This window comes from Ursus americanus, chromosome 24, assembly GCF_024610735.1.
Source record: "Ursus americanus isolate L20-20 chromosome 24, mUrsAme1.1.p, whole genome shotgun sequence".
NCBI lineage: Eukaryota > Metazoa > Chordata > Mammalia > Carnivora > Ursidae > Ursus > Ursus americanus.
In genome coordinates this window covers 21833834-21851529 of record NC_142150.1, presented here as the reverse complement: position 1 = coordinate 21851529, position 17696 = coordinate 21833834, and the positions used below count along the sequence as shown (strand labels likewise).

Here is a 17696-nt window from a genome sequence, read left to right as displayed (position 1 = left end):
AAAACTCACTTAAAATATGTGGCTCTGGGGAATGAAACCTTAATATGGATAATTTTGCAAGTGTTGCTTCCAACAGACATGACTTTGAGGGGAACAAACATAAAGGCAACTGCGGGAAGATAATGTGAAGCCCAGATACTCAGTGGGCAGGCACAACCAGCTGAGAAAGGGAATGTGGAAAGAAAGCGAGGGGGAAGGAGAGGAGTGGCAAGAAAAAATTCAATGTTGGTTGATAATGGGATGTGTTAGCAAATTCCAAGGAGAGAGCTATGAAAATTGGGCCATCTCGGCTAGGGTGCATTTTTGTGGGGACCATGAAGACAGTGTTCCCCTGATCTATATTCTGAGAGCTCTGACTTCTGTACCAGAGATGGTGGGATCATGGGTTTTTGGAGCTGGGAGTGATTCTGGAGATCGTTTAGTTTGAGTACATTAATTTCAGAGGACAATGAGATGGAACATCTCTGAACATGGGTGATGTGCCCAGTCTGTGCGCCAAATGCTGTACTCGGACATGCATGAATTCTCAGCCCACGCCGATAAGGTAGGACTATTATTATCCTCATTTTTACAACTGGGGTTTAGAGAGGTTCTGTGACCTGTTCAAGGATACACAGGCATGGTTTCTCAAAAAATTAAACATTTGACCTAGCAATTCCACTTCTGGGTATATACACAAAAGAAGTGAAAGCAGGAACTTGAGCAGATATTGTGTATACCAATGTCCTTTGCAGCGTTATTCCCAGTAGCCAAAAAGTGGAAACAACCCAAAATGTCCATCAGTGGATAAACAAAATGTGGTGTATACATATAACGGAATCTTAATCAGCCTTGAAAAGGAATAAAGTTCAGGCTACAATAGGGATGAACTTTGAAGACATTATGCTAAGTGAAAGAAACCAGACACAAAGGACAAATAAATACCGTATGATTTTACTTATATAAGGTACGCAGAGCAGTCAGATTCATCGAGAAAGTAGAACAGTGGCCAGCAGGGGCTGGGGGGAGGCGGGATGGGGGAGTGAGGGCTCGGTGGGTGTAGAGTTTCACTATGAGATGATGACAAAGGTCTGGAGATGAATACTGGGGTTGGTTGCAAGAGCTACTGAATGGAACACTTAGAAGTGATTAAAATGGTAAATTTTACATTACTTATATTTTGCTGCAATAATGGTTTAAAAAAAGAGAGAGAGAGAGAGAGAATACACAGGCAGATGAGCCTGGGGGAGCCCAGACTGTCTAATTGCTGAGCCCAGGCTCACCTGGAACCTGGCTGACTTCAACTCACGCATCAAACGGGCAGATCGATCTTGCTGATGCATGTGTCCGCATGGCACAACTTCACGACATGTGTGGTGGGGGACAGTTCTTGCTAGCTCCAGTTTCGGTGGCACCGTTGCTCTGTCTGGGGTGGCTGTGGCAAAGAGGGAGACTGTAGAGCTGAAGGTCTGGCAGCCTTTGGGTCAAAGTGCCTGCAAAAGTATGTAGTAGGACACAGTGCTTAAAATGTCTTGAACCTGAGGGCTTTGAGGTAGGCTGGCCCTCTCTGTGGCCAGACACCCCACCTTTCCAACCCCCACTTGTGTCACCAGCCACTCCCTACTGGCATTTGAGATTTTGACTGCCATTCTTGAGAGGGCTGGAGCAGAAAAGGCAAGTGAAAGCCAGAAGGTGGGGGACTGAGTGCTGGATGGGGAGAAAGGCGACAGAGGATTGAGTAGCTTGACAGGACTTTTAAAAGAAGGAACGTAAATATATTTAAACATGTGGGTTTTGTAGAACACATGGAACCTCTGTGACCACCCACTCTTTCCATAAAATGTCTTATTCCCGTAAGAGTCCTCGAGCATGAGCTTTTGGTGGAAACAGGATGAGGCTGGGTATTGTGTCTGGATCAGTACGCTGGGGAAAAAGCACCTTTGGGCATGGGAGTGTCTCCGAAATATTCCGAAGTCTTAGGGAGGGCTTTGGAATACCACTGGTGTGGACTGAAGGTTTGATTTAAAACTCACCTACATCTGGGTTACACTGGCTAGACAGAAATGGCCTAGAGAATGGTGTCTGGGGGATCTAATGACTGGTCTTAAGTCAGAAATTATTTCCACCTGCCCCGCTAGGGGCGGCCAATCCCCACGCAAGAGAAACTTCTCTACCTGCCTCTCCTGAGACCAGCTCTAGAAGCTGCGATCAATTTGGGGTATATGCAGGTTGGGGGAGGTACCATTGCAGTGATAAATGAGGGAAATTTGTACCCCCCTTCCCCCACATGGAGGAGGACCTGTCACCCTCACTCAGGGATATGTGAGAGTCACAAGAACCCAGGTCCCTCCCTCCCTCTTTTTTTTTTTTTATTTGAAGGGGAGGGAAATGCAGTGTTTACGTTTTCCAGTTCCTGAATTCCGGGAGAGAGGACCCCGAGGCCAGCTGGAGCTTTGAAAGCTACCAGATCAGTGGCAGAAAGTCCATTGGATTCCAAGCCTGGTCTGCGTTGAAGGAATGCTGTTTGTCAGCCATCATAAGATCTGGGCTGAAGCATTAGGTTTATGGTGGAGAGAAAGAAGTGAAAATGTAGGAAAAAGCAAACGTGCCACTTATAAACAAAACCACTCAAGGAAAGCAGAGAATTAGAGTTAGCTGGAGATACTCTACTCTCTTAATCAAAGGCACATCCACTACTCCCCACTCAGCCCCACTCCTCTCATTTTTTCTTGGGTACAATTATATGTGAGTTGAAGCAGAGTGGGTAGGGGTTGTACCTCAAATTCTTCATCCTTGATGGTGGAAGCACCAAATGGCCTCCCATCTTATCATAGATAAGGGATCTAACTGTAAGTTTGGCCACCCAAATAATTTATGGAGTTTATGGTAAATAGCAGGCACTGTCCTAGATGCTTTACATTTGATTTATTTAATCACACATGGTGGAACTTGGTAGAGAGTGCTTACCCAGGTCACAAGGCTGGATATCTGTATCTTGAACCCAGACAGTCTGACTCCATAACGTACACCCTGAAACACTCGTAACCCTGCTACGCTAAGCACTGAGTCCAACTCTGGTGGATCTGCTGGCCTTATTTTGGCTGAATCCTAACGGAGCATGGTGTTACTAGGGAAATCTGGTTATCCCTCCGACGCTCTAAATGTCCTAAAGGAAACTGTGGCACTGAGCAGACCAAAACTCTAACCAGTTTTTGGGATAGCTGTCCCCAGGATCATGTGTCTTACTCTGATTCAGCGTAGGAAGTGAGAATTTCTCTGTCTCATGGTCAACTTTTATAATTAGACTCATGTGTCTGCAAAGCGACAGAATTAAGTATGAGCCATGTTTCACGTCCAGCCCTGACACTTTGTAGCTTAGCTCCTTTATGGATTTATTCTGTCAAGATCATCAATGTGTAAACTCTTAGGCTGTGGAATGGGAGAAGCAGGCCTGGAATGAATAAAGGAAAGCATTTTTTCCCTTCTTTTTTGGCATAATGCAGTTGATGGCTATAGCAGGGGATGGAGACACGATCCCCTTCCAGTTAAATTAAGATGGGTTTTAACCAATTCATTTCAACTTTGAATGAGGACCTACTGTCTACCTGACACTAATGTCAAGCAGGTAATAGAAGTGCCCCCGTCGGATGGGCAGCGAATGAGGGCACCTATTTCTGTCACTCTCCCGCCTCTGGAGTTGGGCAAACGCCCTTCTTCCTGCAGGGCGGGCGTCTTTAGCACCGTCCTCTCTGTGGTCCGGGCTGTTTCAGAGGGCAAAGTTAGTGGTTTGGCAGCTAGTATCTGTGTGAGTAGAAGTCTGGTCAGTTGGTTTGGTGATTGGAAAACCGGGGCTGCTGCCAGAACAGAGTGAGGACCACATTCAGGCAACGTTAGCTCATGGGGAGACACAGCAATTGTCCTCATAAGCTGAATTCACGCTTGGTTAAAAAAAAAAAGAAATTCCAGCCCGTTTAATGGAAAACCACAAAATGGAGGGGATGTTGGCCCAGTTTGCTTCAAATCAAATGAATCATTTGAAGAATCTGGAGAACTCAAGTGTCTGTGTTTTTCAGAGTCCCCCCTCTCCTTCATAGGATCCGTTTGCGGGTGATCACTGAATCCCCCTTCTGTGGGGATCTTACCTCAGGATCCATAGTGAAGGTGGAGCGCACCAGAGACGTCCCCGGATGAGTTGCCTGAGCTTGGCTTCTAGCTGGTCACATCTACTCCCCTGGTTCCCCACACGCCCCTGGCCCACCTGGATGGGAGCAGAAGGGGGGGCTTGGCTGTCAGTAAGGAAGCTTTGTTGCAGGGCTTCTTGGTCTGGCTTCCTGCCTCCCAGTGGGTGGCTGACTGCCTGCCTCTCAAGGTGCTCAGCCTCCCTTCTGGGCGAGCCCAGCTCCCCTGGACCAGCCCACCGGTGGAACAGAACAAGCGAGCATCCCAAGTCGTCGTGGAAGCGAGCTACAAACTGCAAGAAACCAAAATATTCACCAGGAATGGACCAAATGGATTCCTCATACCGCAAAATCGAGAGACTCCCACAGTGTCCCAGCAAGAAATGTTTCTTTTTTTTTTTTTTTAAAGATTTTATTTATTTATTCGACAGAGTTAGAGACAGCCAGAGAGAGAGGGAACACAAGCAGGGGGAGTGGGAGAGGAAGAAGCAGGCTCCTAGTGGAGGAGCCTGATGTGGGGCTCGATCCCATAATGCCGGGATCACGCCCTGAGCGCGAAGGCAGACGCTTAACCACTGTGCCACCCAGGCGCCCCAGCAAGAGACGTTTCTAACATCCCTCTCGGTCAGCACTCACCTTTCCCTGGGAAGCGCACGTGCTTCCCGTGCAACGCTCAGGTATTTACTCAGCAGACATGCTCGTGCACTGACCAGGTGCCAGGTGCGTTCCTCGTGCTTGCCCTGGTCGGTAAGACAGAGCCCTTTCCCTTGAGGCACTGGCAGTCCGTAGAAAGGGCTGATGGTCCAGTCTGGCGTTTTCCGAAGTGGGTTTCATGGCATTCTAATGCTGGAAGATCTTCAGCAAAAATAAACAGCCAAAACCCAGGGCGTTAGGACGAACAGAGTCTGGGGGGTGTGGAGACTGGCTATGCACAGAGCATTTACAGACGTTGCAAAGCCCTGTAATAAAGAAAGCTGTGATTAGCATTTTATAAGGTTAAGCACAGAACCTCTTTTCACATCATACCTTCTACAATCCCGGAGCATTTAGGGCTCCCTGGAATATAGTTTGGAAAACTCTGCTCTCTTGCCCCTAATGAATGCAACATTGAAGACCGCCTCACCATTAAGGAGGATTGGAAAGTCCGTGAAACACCGGCTTCTCTTCAGACTTCTGCTGAGGGCCTGGCAGGAAGTCTGACGCCCTAGCCCCTTACCGCTCCCCGAGAGGGCAAAAGAGCCGTGGAGATGGCCCCATTCGTGTTGAGAAACGTCCTCGCCAGCACTGACCTGCATGGTTCGTTGAGAAAACTCATTTCTCGTCTTCAGGTTGCCGACAGTAACGCGGCGGGTCTGGGATCAGTGGGCAAACAGCATCCGATGAATGTGCACCCACGGTGGTGTGGCAGGACCGGGGAGCCGTAGGGCTGCGGCCCAACTTCCTGGCTAGATGCTATCTTTGGCGACAGTCACATGGTCTCTCCTTCCCAAATGAGGGGGCTGTCTGAGCATCCTTCTAATCCCCAGGGGCACCGAGTCCCGGGACCCTTCATCACCAACTCCCGTCTCTTCTCCGCCCCACCTGCCCCACCGCACACCCAGAGGCTTGTCCCCAAGTCCCCCGTTATTTGCCCTGGTGTTTGCCGGCTCCGGTATAACCCAGTCACCGGGACCCTGATTTGCACACCCTGAAGTGATCGGGGCTCTTTATGCTGGGGCCCTACCCCACAGAGACAGCACGTGACTTTGAGCTTTGAGCTGCTCCTCAACCCATTGTTTGCTGTTTCTGGGAACTTCTTTGTTCCTGCCTTTGCTAAATATTGTTCTCGTTGTCATGCAACGCAGCTTCTCCCTTGGCGGTAGCCTTGCCTGCCTCCTGTCTCTGCCCTGACTTGTTTCAGACTGGGTAACTGCAGTGGCAACGGGTGGGGAATAAAACCAGTTGTTCCTTCAAGGGGTATCCTGCCGAAGTGGACTCGAGTCACCCATGACCTCAGCGAAGATGCAGCCCTCACTCGCCTTAACTGTGGGCTTCATCTTTGGTATGGATGTGTCGGTGTTTGAATACACACGTACGCAGAGGAGTAGAGACGTGGATGTGAAGATGTGTATATGTGGGGTGTACGCTATTGTGGTTTAAATATGGGCCAGGGTTTGACTCTGTCGTTTATGGCTGCTTTTCTTGGGCAAGTTCCTGAACTTCTTTCATGTGGCCTTCCCACCTTCCAACCTGTAGACTGAGGATAATAGTGTCTTTTGGGTTTATTGCAGGGGTTAAATGACAATCGGCTTAAAATGCTTAGTGAAGCGTCTTGCAAAATGGAGTGTTCTGGAAATTAGAGTTGTCTCCTTCTCTGCCTTCTCCTGTTCTTCCCACTAGCACATGTTTGGAAACGAAAAGAAATCCTAGGTGTTCTGTCTGTAGTAAGATGGGAGTGACAAGGTCCTCTTGAGGTCCTCTTTGCCTCAGGCCACAGTCCTATGCTGTTCATCCGTGGCTCTGTCAGAAAAAACTTCCCGAATGAGTCAACATTTGCTTCCTTCCCTTGGCTTTATCATGCATCCACTGTACAGCCTTAGGGGAAATGTCTTCTCCCTGCGGTGCCTTAGTTTCTCCATGCTTGAAACAGGGCGAGCGGTAGTTTCTTGCAGGGGCTGAGAGGTCGAGAGGTCGGGGGTTTTTCAGGGTAGGTGATTCTGGGTCAGTGGCCTTGCATCCCTAACAGAAGATGTTGTCCTGAGCCCCTGTCGTGATTCAGGGGTGCAGCCAGGCGGGAATTGGCTCCAGCCTGCAGAGCTGGGGGAGGTAACTCTAATGAGGGCGAGCCTGCTCAAGCTGCTGTCAGCTTAGCGTTTAGCGAGCCGGACATACCATCATAGACGCATCATCCTCGCTCAGCATCCGTCCACACTCGACCTGTGCAGTTGGCCAGCTGGCTTTGGTAGAAGGAAAATGTGCCTTCTGCCTGGCATCAGTGACCGTGGATATGAAGTCAGTAACACTAACTCTAGAAGCTATTGGCAAGGAGGTAGATGGGGCCGACCAAGACTCCTGTGTGGCCTTGACATGCTCTGATTCAGAAGGAAGGCTTTGGAAGTGTGGAAGACTGGGGGCTGGTGGCGGGGGGGAGGGGGCAGATAGTTTGTAGAATTCTCGGATCCAGGGAAATCCACTTTGGATTTTTAGGGGATGGCTTGAGTTTTATTGTTTTTAACTTAGCCATTCTAAATGCTTCGGCTGATGTCATATTTGCTGAATTCTATTGCCAAGTACTTTTAGACGCATTATTAAATTTTTTTCGTAGTGGCCAATTCTGCTAAAAAAATAAGATCCAGTCAGCTCATATTCCAACGATGGAAATAACCCAGAAGCAGCTGTCCTTCAAGGATTTCCAGCACCACAGTTGTTGAGGGTCATGGCAACTGGGGGCGCTGCCAGATGCCAGAGTTTAGGTTTTGTTCCCTTTGTCTCTGGATGTAGAATTTCTATTTCTAGAAGAGAAGCAGCAGGAGGTAAACTATGTCCTATTTAAATAGGTGTCTGAAGAGGGGGTATTAGAGATCTAGAAGCAAGGGGAGGAGCTCAGAATGCCATGATTTCAATATGAGCATACTGCCTGAAAACGCCATGTGTGTGTGGGCCTCAGGAGAAGACAGCATCCCTCAGCCCCTTCACTCCCTTAGCCACCTGTGCCTCAGCCCAAGACGGGATGGCTTCATGTCCTGCAGAGAAGAACGGTAACGTCTGGATAAATCTGCAAAGCCCTTTCTGCTCATTGCCTTTTTCAGTCATGATGATGTCAACAACCCCATCGACATACATCCACCCCCTTGAGGCTTCGGGCTAAGGCGTCTTGTCCACGATTGCCCAGCGGTGCACAAGAGGGACAGACTCAGGATTAACATCTGGGTGGTCTGATTCCCAAACGGGTCCATCTCATCAGTGCTGCATTCCCAAGGCTGCCAAGTCAGAGGTGTGAACTCTCTAGAATCAAGGTAGCGTGTTGGGAGGAATGAGATTCTGGAAGAGGTGGGTTCTGATCTTTCTTCTTTCACCTGAAAACCGTGCCACCTGGGGCAGTGTGTTTACTCTGTCTATTCCTCAGTTTCCTCATCTGTTAAATGAAGACAATCGGACTGACTTTGAAGGCTGGCTGTGAGGATTCAGTGAGCGGGTATGGGCCCAGGGCCGGGAAGCATTCCCTGGGGTGCCGGGGCCCAGGGTGCCTAGGAGGATGAACAGAGAGCCACAGTGGAGAGCAGCGTGCTTAATAAAGGGTGAGCAGGGAAATCAAGTGGCAAACTGATTTTTGCCTCTTTGTCCCTCTGCATTGTACGCATGCCTAAAATCCAGATTTCTATGCACTCCGTTAAAAGTTTGATCACTCCTGGTACCCAAAGGGGGTGATGAAAACCTTGACTCCACAGCTGTCATTATCTCATTAACGAGAGGGGCTGTGGGAGGGGCAGCCCCAGGTCACCGAGGTGGGGAATCCAGCCAGGCTGGGACTGAGGGTCTCTGGCCGACAGTGTGGTCCTCAAAGGCTCAGGAGGAGACACGGAGTCAGCAAGCATTCCCTGTCCCCTGACTCACAGTCCTGCCTGCCTGGGGTTTGCTTGTCATCGATCCTGATCCTGTGAGCAGGTGGCCTGACCCTGGGGCAGTCAGGAAAGTGGTGGGCTGCAGAGCCGTCCTCAGCCTGGGGAGTAATCTCACCAGAGGAGGCGGGCTGGGCGTGAGGGGCCCAAGCTGTCTAATCGGATCTCCCGCCGAGGCAAACGTCTTTTTTCCTCCCTCTGATCTCAGAAGGTTTATAGAACGCAGCAAGGTAAAGACTCGGTAGAAATGTTGATTACCCGCGGTTAGCTGGGAGGACTTGGAGGTTTTGGTGGACAGAAAGGAGGGTTCAAATATCAAGGAGGAGCGGGCATAGCACCAAAGTGCCTTTCTTTGCCACCTTCTGGGGTGGTTTTAGCCTGGGCCTTTAATCTGACAACTGATGTTTCAATCATGTGAGGAACAGGTCCACCCTTGTTTTCCTGAAGAATCTTCTGAGGTTTCTCAGATGGACCTTAACGGCCGTCAGGGTCAACAGATTTCCTTAAAATCTGGTGTTGAGCACCTGGCGCTTGGAGGCTACGTTTCGGAGGACACAGTTGGCGCCCCCTGCCATTCTGTGGGATTCCCTGTTCTCCACCTTGTCAGCAGGAGAGAGAGGCTCGGTGCTGGAGAGCCTCCAGGCAGAGACTATCAGGCCACTGAGGGACCCTGCAACATGATGACGGCGACGACGATGACGTCAGCCGGCTTGCTTTGCCCCATTCATTTATTCGGTCTCCACTCTGTGAAAGCCGAGCCGGCACCAGCTCGTCAGCGTGGCCGTCGTTGTCTCGGCATTCCCATTGTTACAGCAGGACCGGGAGGTGGAGTGCATTCCGTTTTCCAAAATGAGTTCTGGAAGAAGCAAAGCTGGACCAAGATTACTGGGCTCTCCACCGTGCATGGGAGACACTGGGATGGCCGCTGAGAGGGGCCCTTGGGCCAAGCTCAGGCTACCGAAGTCCTTTGCGACTCTCTTGCGTTCATTTGCCCTGATTTAAAAAAGAGGGGAGGGGGCACCTGCACACACGGGAAAATGATGCAGCAATTTGAAACCACTTTTGAAGACTACTCAGTGTTAAGAGAAGACGTCCATGATCTGAGAAAAAAAAAGTTTCTAACACAGACCATTATATGTTCCCAGTTTGGAGAAGAAGCCTGTGTCCACATGCGTCAGTATCTACGTGTGGACATATGTAGAAGACAGCATCCCTCAGCCCCTTCACTCCCTTAGCCACCCGTGCCTCCGCCCAAGACGGGGTGGCTTCGTGTTCTGCAGAGAAGAACGGTAATTCTTAGCGTTAGTCCCGAATATTTTTTATTCCTTTATGATTTTATTTTTGAAGCTTTCATAAGAAATCTTTTATGTTAAAATGTGTCATGTTTCATTAAAGAAAAAAAAATATTTTATCCAATGGAAGAGCTCGGGATGAATCAATGTGCATGTGCTCGGAACTCTCTGAGCTCGATTTTGTCCTGGGGCTCTGTTCATCCCAGGGCCCTGCCCTGTGAGCTCTTTGCACTTTCTTTGTGCTTCTTTCCTGGGAAGCACTGACAGGACGAAACGCCTCCGTAACTTTTATAGGCTTTGTTCCTAAATGTGGAAGGCAAAGTAAAATGTGCTCACCTCCAGTAGCTGGTCACACTGGGGGTTGTCCTGGCCTGTTTCCCCCTGAGCAGCACGTTCGTTTCCCCGAGGCCCCCAATCCTACTGGCCTCCCTTCTTCCCAGAATTAACTCCCTAGAAAAGCTTTGACGTTTCTCTCTACTTCTTCTCCTACTTAGTGCTTTTCCTCATTTTCCCCGCTTGTAAAGTGAAGAAGTAGGGCTACATCCTTTTAACTTAAAAGAAAATATATTACCGATCTCCCTGGGTCCTGCTGAAGATTCAGTTGCATGAACAATATAAAAGCACTTTAGTTACACGAATGCTCACGTGCTTTAGTGTACATACATGACAACGTTCAGCAACTTCTGCTCTCGGGGCTTCTCTCAATGCTAGTTTCTGGAACTGGCCTTGGGCGCCATATTGAAATTCCCTGAAATCTGTACAGGTAAAGCCAAATGACCAATACGCCCTTTCTGCAAAGATAATTCTAATAAATGGAGGGGAAAAAAAAGTCTAGGAGATCGCTTTTGTCTGCTTACTGCATTTTTAAATCTCAGCAGCTGGTCAACTTTAAATATTTCTTACAGAACATTTCACTTATCTATTTATTTCTTACACATATATTTTGGGAGCACTTTCTTGTCTCTGTTAAGGCTGGGGAGAAAGAAGGTTGATGGACTTGCCAGACCAGAGGCTCGAGTACAAAACCATTAAAACCATTGCCTCTGGGGCGCCTGGGTGGTTCAGTCGGTGAAGCCTCTGCCTTGGGCTCAGGTCATGATCCCAGGGACCTGGGATTGAGTCCCACATTCGGCTCCCTGCTCAGCGGAGAGCCTGCTTCTCCCTCGCCCTCTGCCCCTCATCCCTGCTCGTGCTCTCTCTCTCTCAAATAAAAAATAAATGAAATCTTTAAAAAAAACAAAAAACAAAAACAAAAAACCATTGCCTCCTCTGGCACTTCTACAGATGTCTACCTGTGATTTGATTTAACCCCCTGACCCCGTGAGTCCTGTAGATTTGGTGCCGATGTCCGTTCATGACGATCCATTTGTTCTCAGCATCCTACATTTTCCTTACCACGGTTGGCGATTGTGTGTTTGCACGGTCCGTTTGCCCAAAGCCACCTCCTCTGTGAAACCGTGACTTCCATGAGGCTGGGACGGTGTCTGTTTTTCCTCTCCATCATAGCTCAGCACCCAGCCGTCTACTGGGGCACAGGGCACACTGGTAGATCCTTGTGCAATGAGAGAATGGATTCGTTAGTTCACCCATACTCTCGGCACTGTGCTCAGTGGGGAAACTCAGTGATTAAATGACCTGCTGTGGGTCAAGGGTCAACCTTTTTTTTTTTTTTTTTTTGAGAAGACCCAAGTCCCCAGTGGGTGCTGCAACAAATTACCACAGACTTATTAGAAACTTAAAACAGCACATATTTATTTCTTATAGTGCTGGAGGTCAGAAGTTTGACGTGTTTTGAGTCTTTTGAGCCTAAAATCAAGGTGTTGGCAGGCCTGCGTTCCTCCTGGAGGCCCCAGGAGGGAATGTGTTTCCTTGTCCCATCCGTCTGTCTTCTAGACGCTGTCTGCGTTCCTTGGCTCATGGTCCCTCCTCCTTCTTCAGAGCGCATCAATCCTGTCTCTGCTTCTGCTGTTACTTCTCCTTTTCTGACTCTGACCGTCCTGCCTGCCTCTTACAAGAGTCCTTGCGATGACATAGGGCCCACCTGGACGGTCCAGCATACTCTTCCCATCTCAACATCCTGAAATTGGCTACATCTGCAAACTCCCTTTTGCCATGTCCGGCAGCATTTTCACAGTTTGGGGGGTTAGGATGTGGGCATCTTTGGGAGGGCCGTTATTCTGTATGCCACACACAGAGTCCTTGAAAAGGAGCCAGCTGGCCGAACTGACAGACAGAATGGGCTTCCGAGGATCATTCCCTTTGGCTAAGATGATACAATGCCCTGGACCTTACCTATAAAGTTAATGTAATGGGCTTGGGAGGGCAGAGGGGAGCTTGCTCATCGAAGTTAAAAGAAATGCCAATGAAAGCATTTTAAGGAATTAATTCCTGGGTAAAAAGGAGGCCCAGAATATTCCACGGCTGTGCCAGAGGTGAACAAGCCTGCTGCTTAGGGGGAAATAGGCTTCGCTCTCTGTTGGAGTAGAGCAGACCTTACTTGGCCTTCTACATTTAAGTATAAAGTCTTATAAAAGTTGTGAATTACATTTATCCTGTCATTGCCCTCCCGGGAGTTATTAGTGTTTCTAAATTCTTAGAAAACCTAGAAGGATGTAGTGCTTGCCCTAAGGTGAACAGAGGGAGGGGATAAGACATGAACCATACCCCACAGGCATATTTGCTGGACAAGCTGGGGGCTGGAGACAAGGGATTTGGACCCAAGGCAGGCAACCTGGACCAGCCATTCCAGGCACCTCTTTACAGATGGAAAGTGTGCCAGCTCTGATATTAGGAAATTATGGGGTGAAGCCAGCTCGCCTGGCTTGTCGTTCCAAGCCAGACCTACTGAGTGGAAATATTTGACTATTGAAGAGAGGGTAGGGTAGCTGTAACGTTAAGGCGGGTTCATTCACATACTTATCAAGCACCTTGTGTGTGCCAGACCCTTCCCTACAGCCATGAACTTGTTAGATGTGGTTCCGACGAGCTTATGGTCCTGGAAGGGACACAGACAATAAGCAAGTAAGTGGATACGTGGAAAGTGAGTATAAATTGTGGTAGGGGCTGTGCAAGGAAGCGACTGGGTTGCTGTGGTAGAAATTACCATGGAGGGGTGGGCCGAGGTATGTACTTCGGGTGAGAAAGTCAGCGAGGACCTCTCCGAGCAGGTGTCAATTATAATAAGCCCTCACGGTTGAAACAGAGGCAGTGCGAAAAGCAAATGTGAAGGCCTTGAGGTGGGCAAGAGCTTGGTGGTTTTGAGAAACTTGTAGAAGGTGGGAGACAGTAGCCAAGGAAAGGGTTGGAGGGATAAGGAGTGAGCAGTTCTCAGCGGAGCCACAATGGAGCATTTGGACTTTGTTCCAAATACAGTGTGAAACAACACCAACATTTTAAGTAAGAAACTGATGTGCTATACATTTAAGAAATAAGATCCTTGAAAAATGTGGGTGTTCTGTGCTCTTTTCCTTTTTAAGCTACTAGTTATTGAATGCTTATTACATACTGGGCACTGTATTAAGCTCTTCTATACACAGATTTAGTCCTTAAAGCCGGCCCCTGAGTTGGAGAAAATGGACTCATTTTACTGGATGATAAACAGAGGCTGAGTGAGGAAAGTAACTGGGCCAAGGTCTTAGCCTCAGTAAGTAGCAGGAGTGGCATTCCAAACCCAAGTCTGTCTGACCTCAATGCCTGAGCCTCTAAGAGGCATTTTGTTTTCTCTTGCTTTTCTTTATGTTAAAAAAATTGTGGCAAAATATATGTAATGTGAAATTTGCTGTATGAACCATTTTAAGTATACAGCTCAGTGGCATTAATTATATTCCCAGTATTGTGTTTCGAAAACTTTTTCAAGACAACCTTTGTCCTGTTGTGACTGGCTCCTTTCACTTAGCGTAGGACGTGGCGTATTTTCACCGTTCATCTGTACTGTAGCAAGTAGCAGCGTCTCATTCCTTTTCATGGCTGAGTAATATCCCACACTCTTAACATTGTATCATAGGCCACGTTTTGTTTATTCACTTATCTTTTGATGGACACTTGGGCTCTTTCCACCTTTTGGCTGTTAGGAATAATGCTGCTGTGGACACTGGCATACACGTATCCGTTTGAGTCCCTGTTTTTGATTTTTGGCATATATACACAGGAGTAGAATTGCTGGGACATATATTTCTATGTTTATCTTCCTCTCTTTGTAAAGATTTATGTATTTTAGAGAGTGAGAGCATGCAGGCATGTGTGAGTTGGGGAGGGACAAGGGGTGAGGGAGAGAGAGAATCCTCAAGCAGACTCGCCACTCCCTGAGCGCGCTGCCCAATGCGGGGCTTGATCTCATGACCCTGAGATCATGACCTGAGTCGAAACCAAGAGTCAGATGGATGCTCAGCTGAATGAGCCCCCCGGGCGCCCCTATGTTTCCTTTTGAAGGAACCACAGCACTGGTTTCCACAGCACCTATCCCCATTTCCATTCCCACCAGCCATGCAGGAGGGTTCCATGTGCTCTACATTTTTGCCAACTCTTGTTATTTCCCTTTCTTATAGCCATCCGAGTCCTGTGAGGTCTTCATGGCTTTGATGTGCATTTCCCCAGTGGCTTGTGACATCAACGATCTTCTTATGAGCTTATCGGCCATTTGTTTATCTTCTTTGGAGAAATACCCATTCGTGCTACTTGCCTACTTAAAAACTTGGGTTGTTTGTCTTTTTGTGGTTGAATTGTAAGAGTTCTCTATGTATTTTTGATATTCAGCCCATATCAAATATTTAATTTGCAAACTTTTCTCCCATTTTGTAGACTTTTCACTTCCTAGACAATGTCCTTTGCTGCACAACATTTTTAAGTTGTGATAAAGTCCAGCTTACCTGTTTTTCGTGTGTTGTTCATGTGGAAGTGTCATTTCTAAGGATTGATTGCCAAATACGATGGAGATTTCCTTTGTGTTTGCTCCTGCTCTTTCTCACTTTTAACCAGGACGTTCTTGTGTACATTTTAGACGTCATTCGTGTCAGCCAGCTGACATCAGAAACATGGGAAACTCAGCTAAGTCTGTCCTGGTGTCTGTCCTGGAGAGACCCACAGAGTAGTGGGGGAGACAAAACTTCACTTAGTGACACTGTCATGGTAATCTCTCCCAATCATTCCCAAATACCAGTGTGAGGATCTTTACTGGTCTGCCAAAGTTTGTGGGAAGAGAAATAAGAGCATTTTTCATAAATCTAGATTTATTCCATTTAAGGAACTCTCCCTTATTATGCAAGTGGTTCCTTTCTATGATGCTAGAATGTTCTTATGAACTGAGTCTGAACAGGAGATGGTGATAGTTTCTCTAGATGGTTCTCCTTGGCAGAGTAAGGATGATCAACTCAGTGTCAGATTTCCAAATTTAGGGGAGGAAAATGGAAAGCTAAACTGTGAAATTCGAGAGGTTAGAAGCCACCGCAGATGCTAGCGTGGGTTTATGTGGGCCTGCAAAGCATGCTGGGGGATCCCTGCCCAGGGTTTTAAGGGAAGGCTCCACAGAGGAGCCAGATTCACTTTCTCCCTCAAATATCTGACCTATTTCTTCTTCAATCATCGTCTTTGTGCAAAACTTTTAGACATGGAGAGTGGGGAGGAAAGAAGAGCAAATCAAAGCTCAGTCTGTTTCTTGGACTGGGTTCCTCTGGGCAGCCGCCGACTGATTCCTCTTATAGAATTTACCAGATGGTTTTTCTTTTTCATTTACTTAAGGTATGTTTTAAAAAAGAAAGAAAGACAGAAGTCCTACCCAGAAAGGAATACTTTTTTTTTTTTTCTCATGGGAAAGAACACTCAGTTGTATTTGGGGACTGAATGAAGTTCTGCCAATGAGTTCACCGTGGTAAAGCACTGAAATTCTCCCAAACATACTAATTAAGATAGTTTTTGTCTTTTCTGTTGGTTTTAGCTTTGAAGATACGATAAAAATGGCATGCTGCGAAATTGAGGAGCCAAGTTTGGAGGAAATGACGTGGTCTCTATTTGGCAATTGGCCTTGAACTTGAACGGCCTAGTCTAGAGAGTGTTCTCCAAACTTGTTTGATGGCCCAAGTGCCTGGGCTGTGCTGTACAGCTGTTCGGTTGAATGGTTCCTCCTGGAGTTGTGCAGTGCACAACGTATATAGCTGTAAGCAGTAGCCTGATATACCCCAGCAAAAATAGAAATGAGCACAGACACTCAAGAACTGTTTGCTCGGCTATAAATTATTTATGTGCATATCCACTTAGATTATACATTGATAAGACATGAGTTCTTTTCCTTTTTTTTTTTAAATTTAAGAAATAAAAGTGAATACTGTTTTTAACAGAATTTCACCTGAGCCCCAGTGGATGGTCTTGAACACCCTTCAGGTTAGGCCACCGTACATGGCCTTCTCTATCATTCGGGCAGGGCGATGCGTTTGTGGGGCAAGGTTGCTTTGTGGCTATAGAGTATTTATGGGTCTCACCCCTTCCTACTGGAACCCCTGTGCTCAGCTGCTGGTTCCCATTTCAGAGTACACGGTCATCAACGAAGCCTGCCCCGGAGCCGAGTGGAATATCATGTGTCGGGAGTGCTGCGAGTACGATCAGATCGAGTGCGTCTGCCCCGGAAAGAAGGAAGTGGTGGGTTACACCATCCCTTGCTGCAGGAACGAGGAGAATGAGTGTGACTCCTGCCTCATTCACCCAGGTGAGTGTGGAACGGGGGCCTCAGGCTGCCTGCATGTTGTCTGAGGTCGTGAATGGGAAGAGGCTGCACACTTCACTTTGGGCGGGCAGATACCAGAGGCTAAGATGCCATGATATTGAAAGTGGCCTAATCCTGTCTGTTCTAACTTCAGGCAAAGGAAATGGAAGAATTAGGACACTTTTCATTGTTAACATGATAAACCTACGAATTCATCCACTCATTCATTCCTTTAACAAAAGACTCAGCAGCAACTATGGACCATATCAGATACGGGGAATACGATGATTTTTAAACAAGACACATTCTCTGCATTCCCCAAGCTTGCAGCCTGGCAGGGGAGATGGAGAAGTAAGCAGGCAACTGCAGTACAGTGTGGTGAGTGCTGTGAGAGAGAAGCATGAGGCACCATGGGAGCGTGAATGGGGGCAGGGGAGACTTCCTGGAGGAGGCGATATGTGTGCCGAAGAGGGAAGCAGCAAACTGAACAGGATGGAGGGCATCTGGTAGAGAGATCAAGCCATAGAGGAGAGCATGTGCTAAGGCCCTGTGGTGAGAGAAAGCATGGGGTTTTGGGTATTGCAAGTTCCTTGGTCTGGCCGAAGGTGTGTGTGAGTGTGTGAGTGTGTGTGCGTGTGTGTGTGTGTGTGAAAGAGAGAGAGAGAGAGAGAGAGAGAGATGAGAAACATGGAGAGTGATAGACAAAGGGAAAAGATTATAAGAGAACAATCTGAGGATCTGAGGGAGAGAACAGGGCCAGACCCTGAAAGGCTTTGCAAGCTGTGCTCTGACTTTAGGCTGTATCCTGAAGCTCTTTTAGCAACATCAGAGATCTTTGAGTAAAGACATGAAAGTTGATTTTCTCTGTGGCTGCAGTATGGAGAGAGGATTGGAGGAAGGGCAGGACAGGAGGCAGGGGAGGAATAACGGGGACCTTTAATGAATGTAGAAGCCTTGT

At 47.8% G+C, this 17696-nt stretch overlaps 1 protein-coding gene and 1 long non-coding RNA gene across 4 annotated transcripts in view; one reads left to right on the top strand and one right to left on the bottom strand.

Moving 5' to 3' along the window:
- PAMR1 (peptidase domain containing associated with muscle regeneration 1) overlaps nucleotides 1-17696 on the top strand; it is a 152400-nt gene that overhangs the window by 83340 nt on the left and 51364 nt on the right. For all 3 annotated transcript variants that reach the window (XM_087854752.1, XM_087854753.1, XM_045808502.2), the window contains one exon: nucleotides 16565-16741. In XM_087854752.1, the coding sequence (XP_087710878.1) occupies nucleotides 16612-16741 (130 nt within the window). In that variant the 5' untranslated portion in view covers nucleotides 16565-16611. The remainder of the gene's footprint in view (nucleotides 1-16564; nucleotides 16742-17696) is intronic.
- Nucleotides 1439-5813, bottom strand: LOC123799419 (uncharacterized). The gene is made up of 4 exons (XR_006781612.2): nucleotides 5447-5813; nucleotides 4794-5116; nucleotides 4122-4237; nucleotides 1439-1472 (listed from the first exon to the last, which is right to left on the bottom strand). It is a non-coding gene; the product is annotated as an uncharacterized LOC123799419 (long non-coding RNA).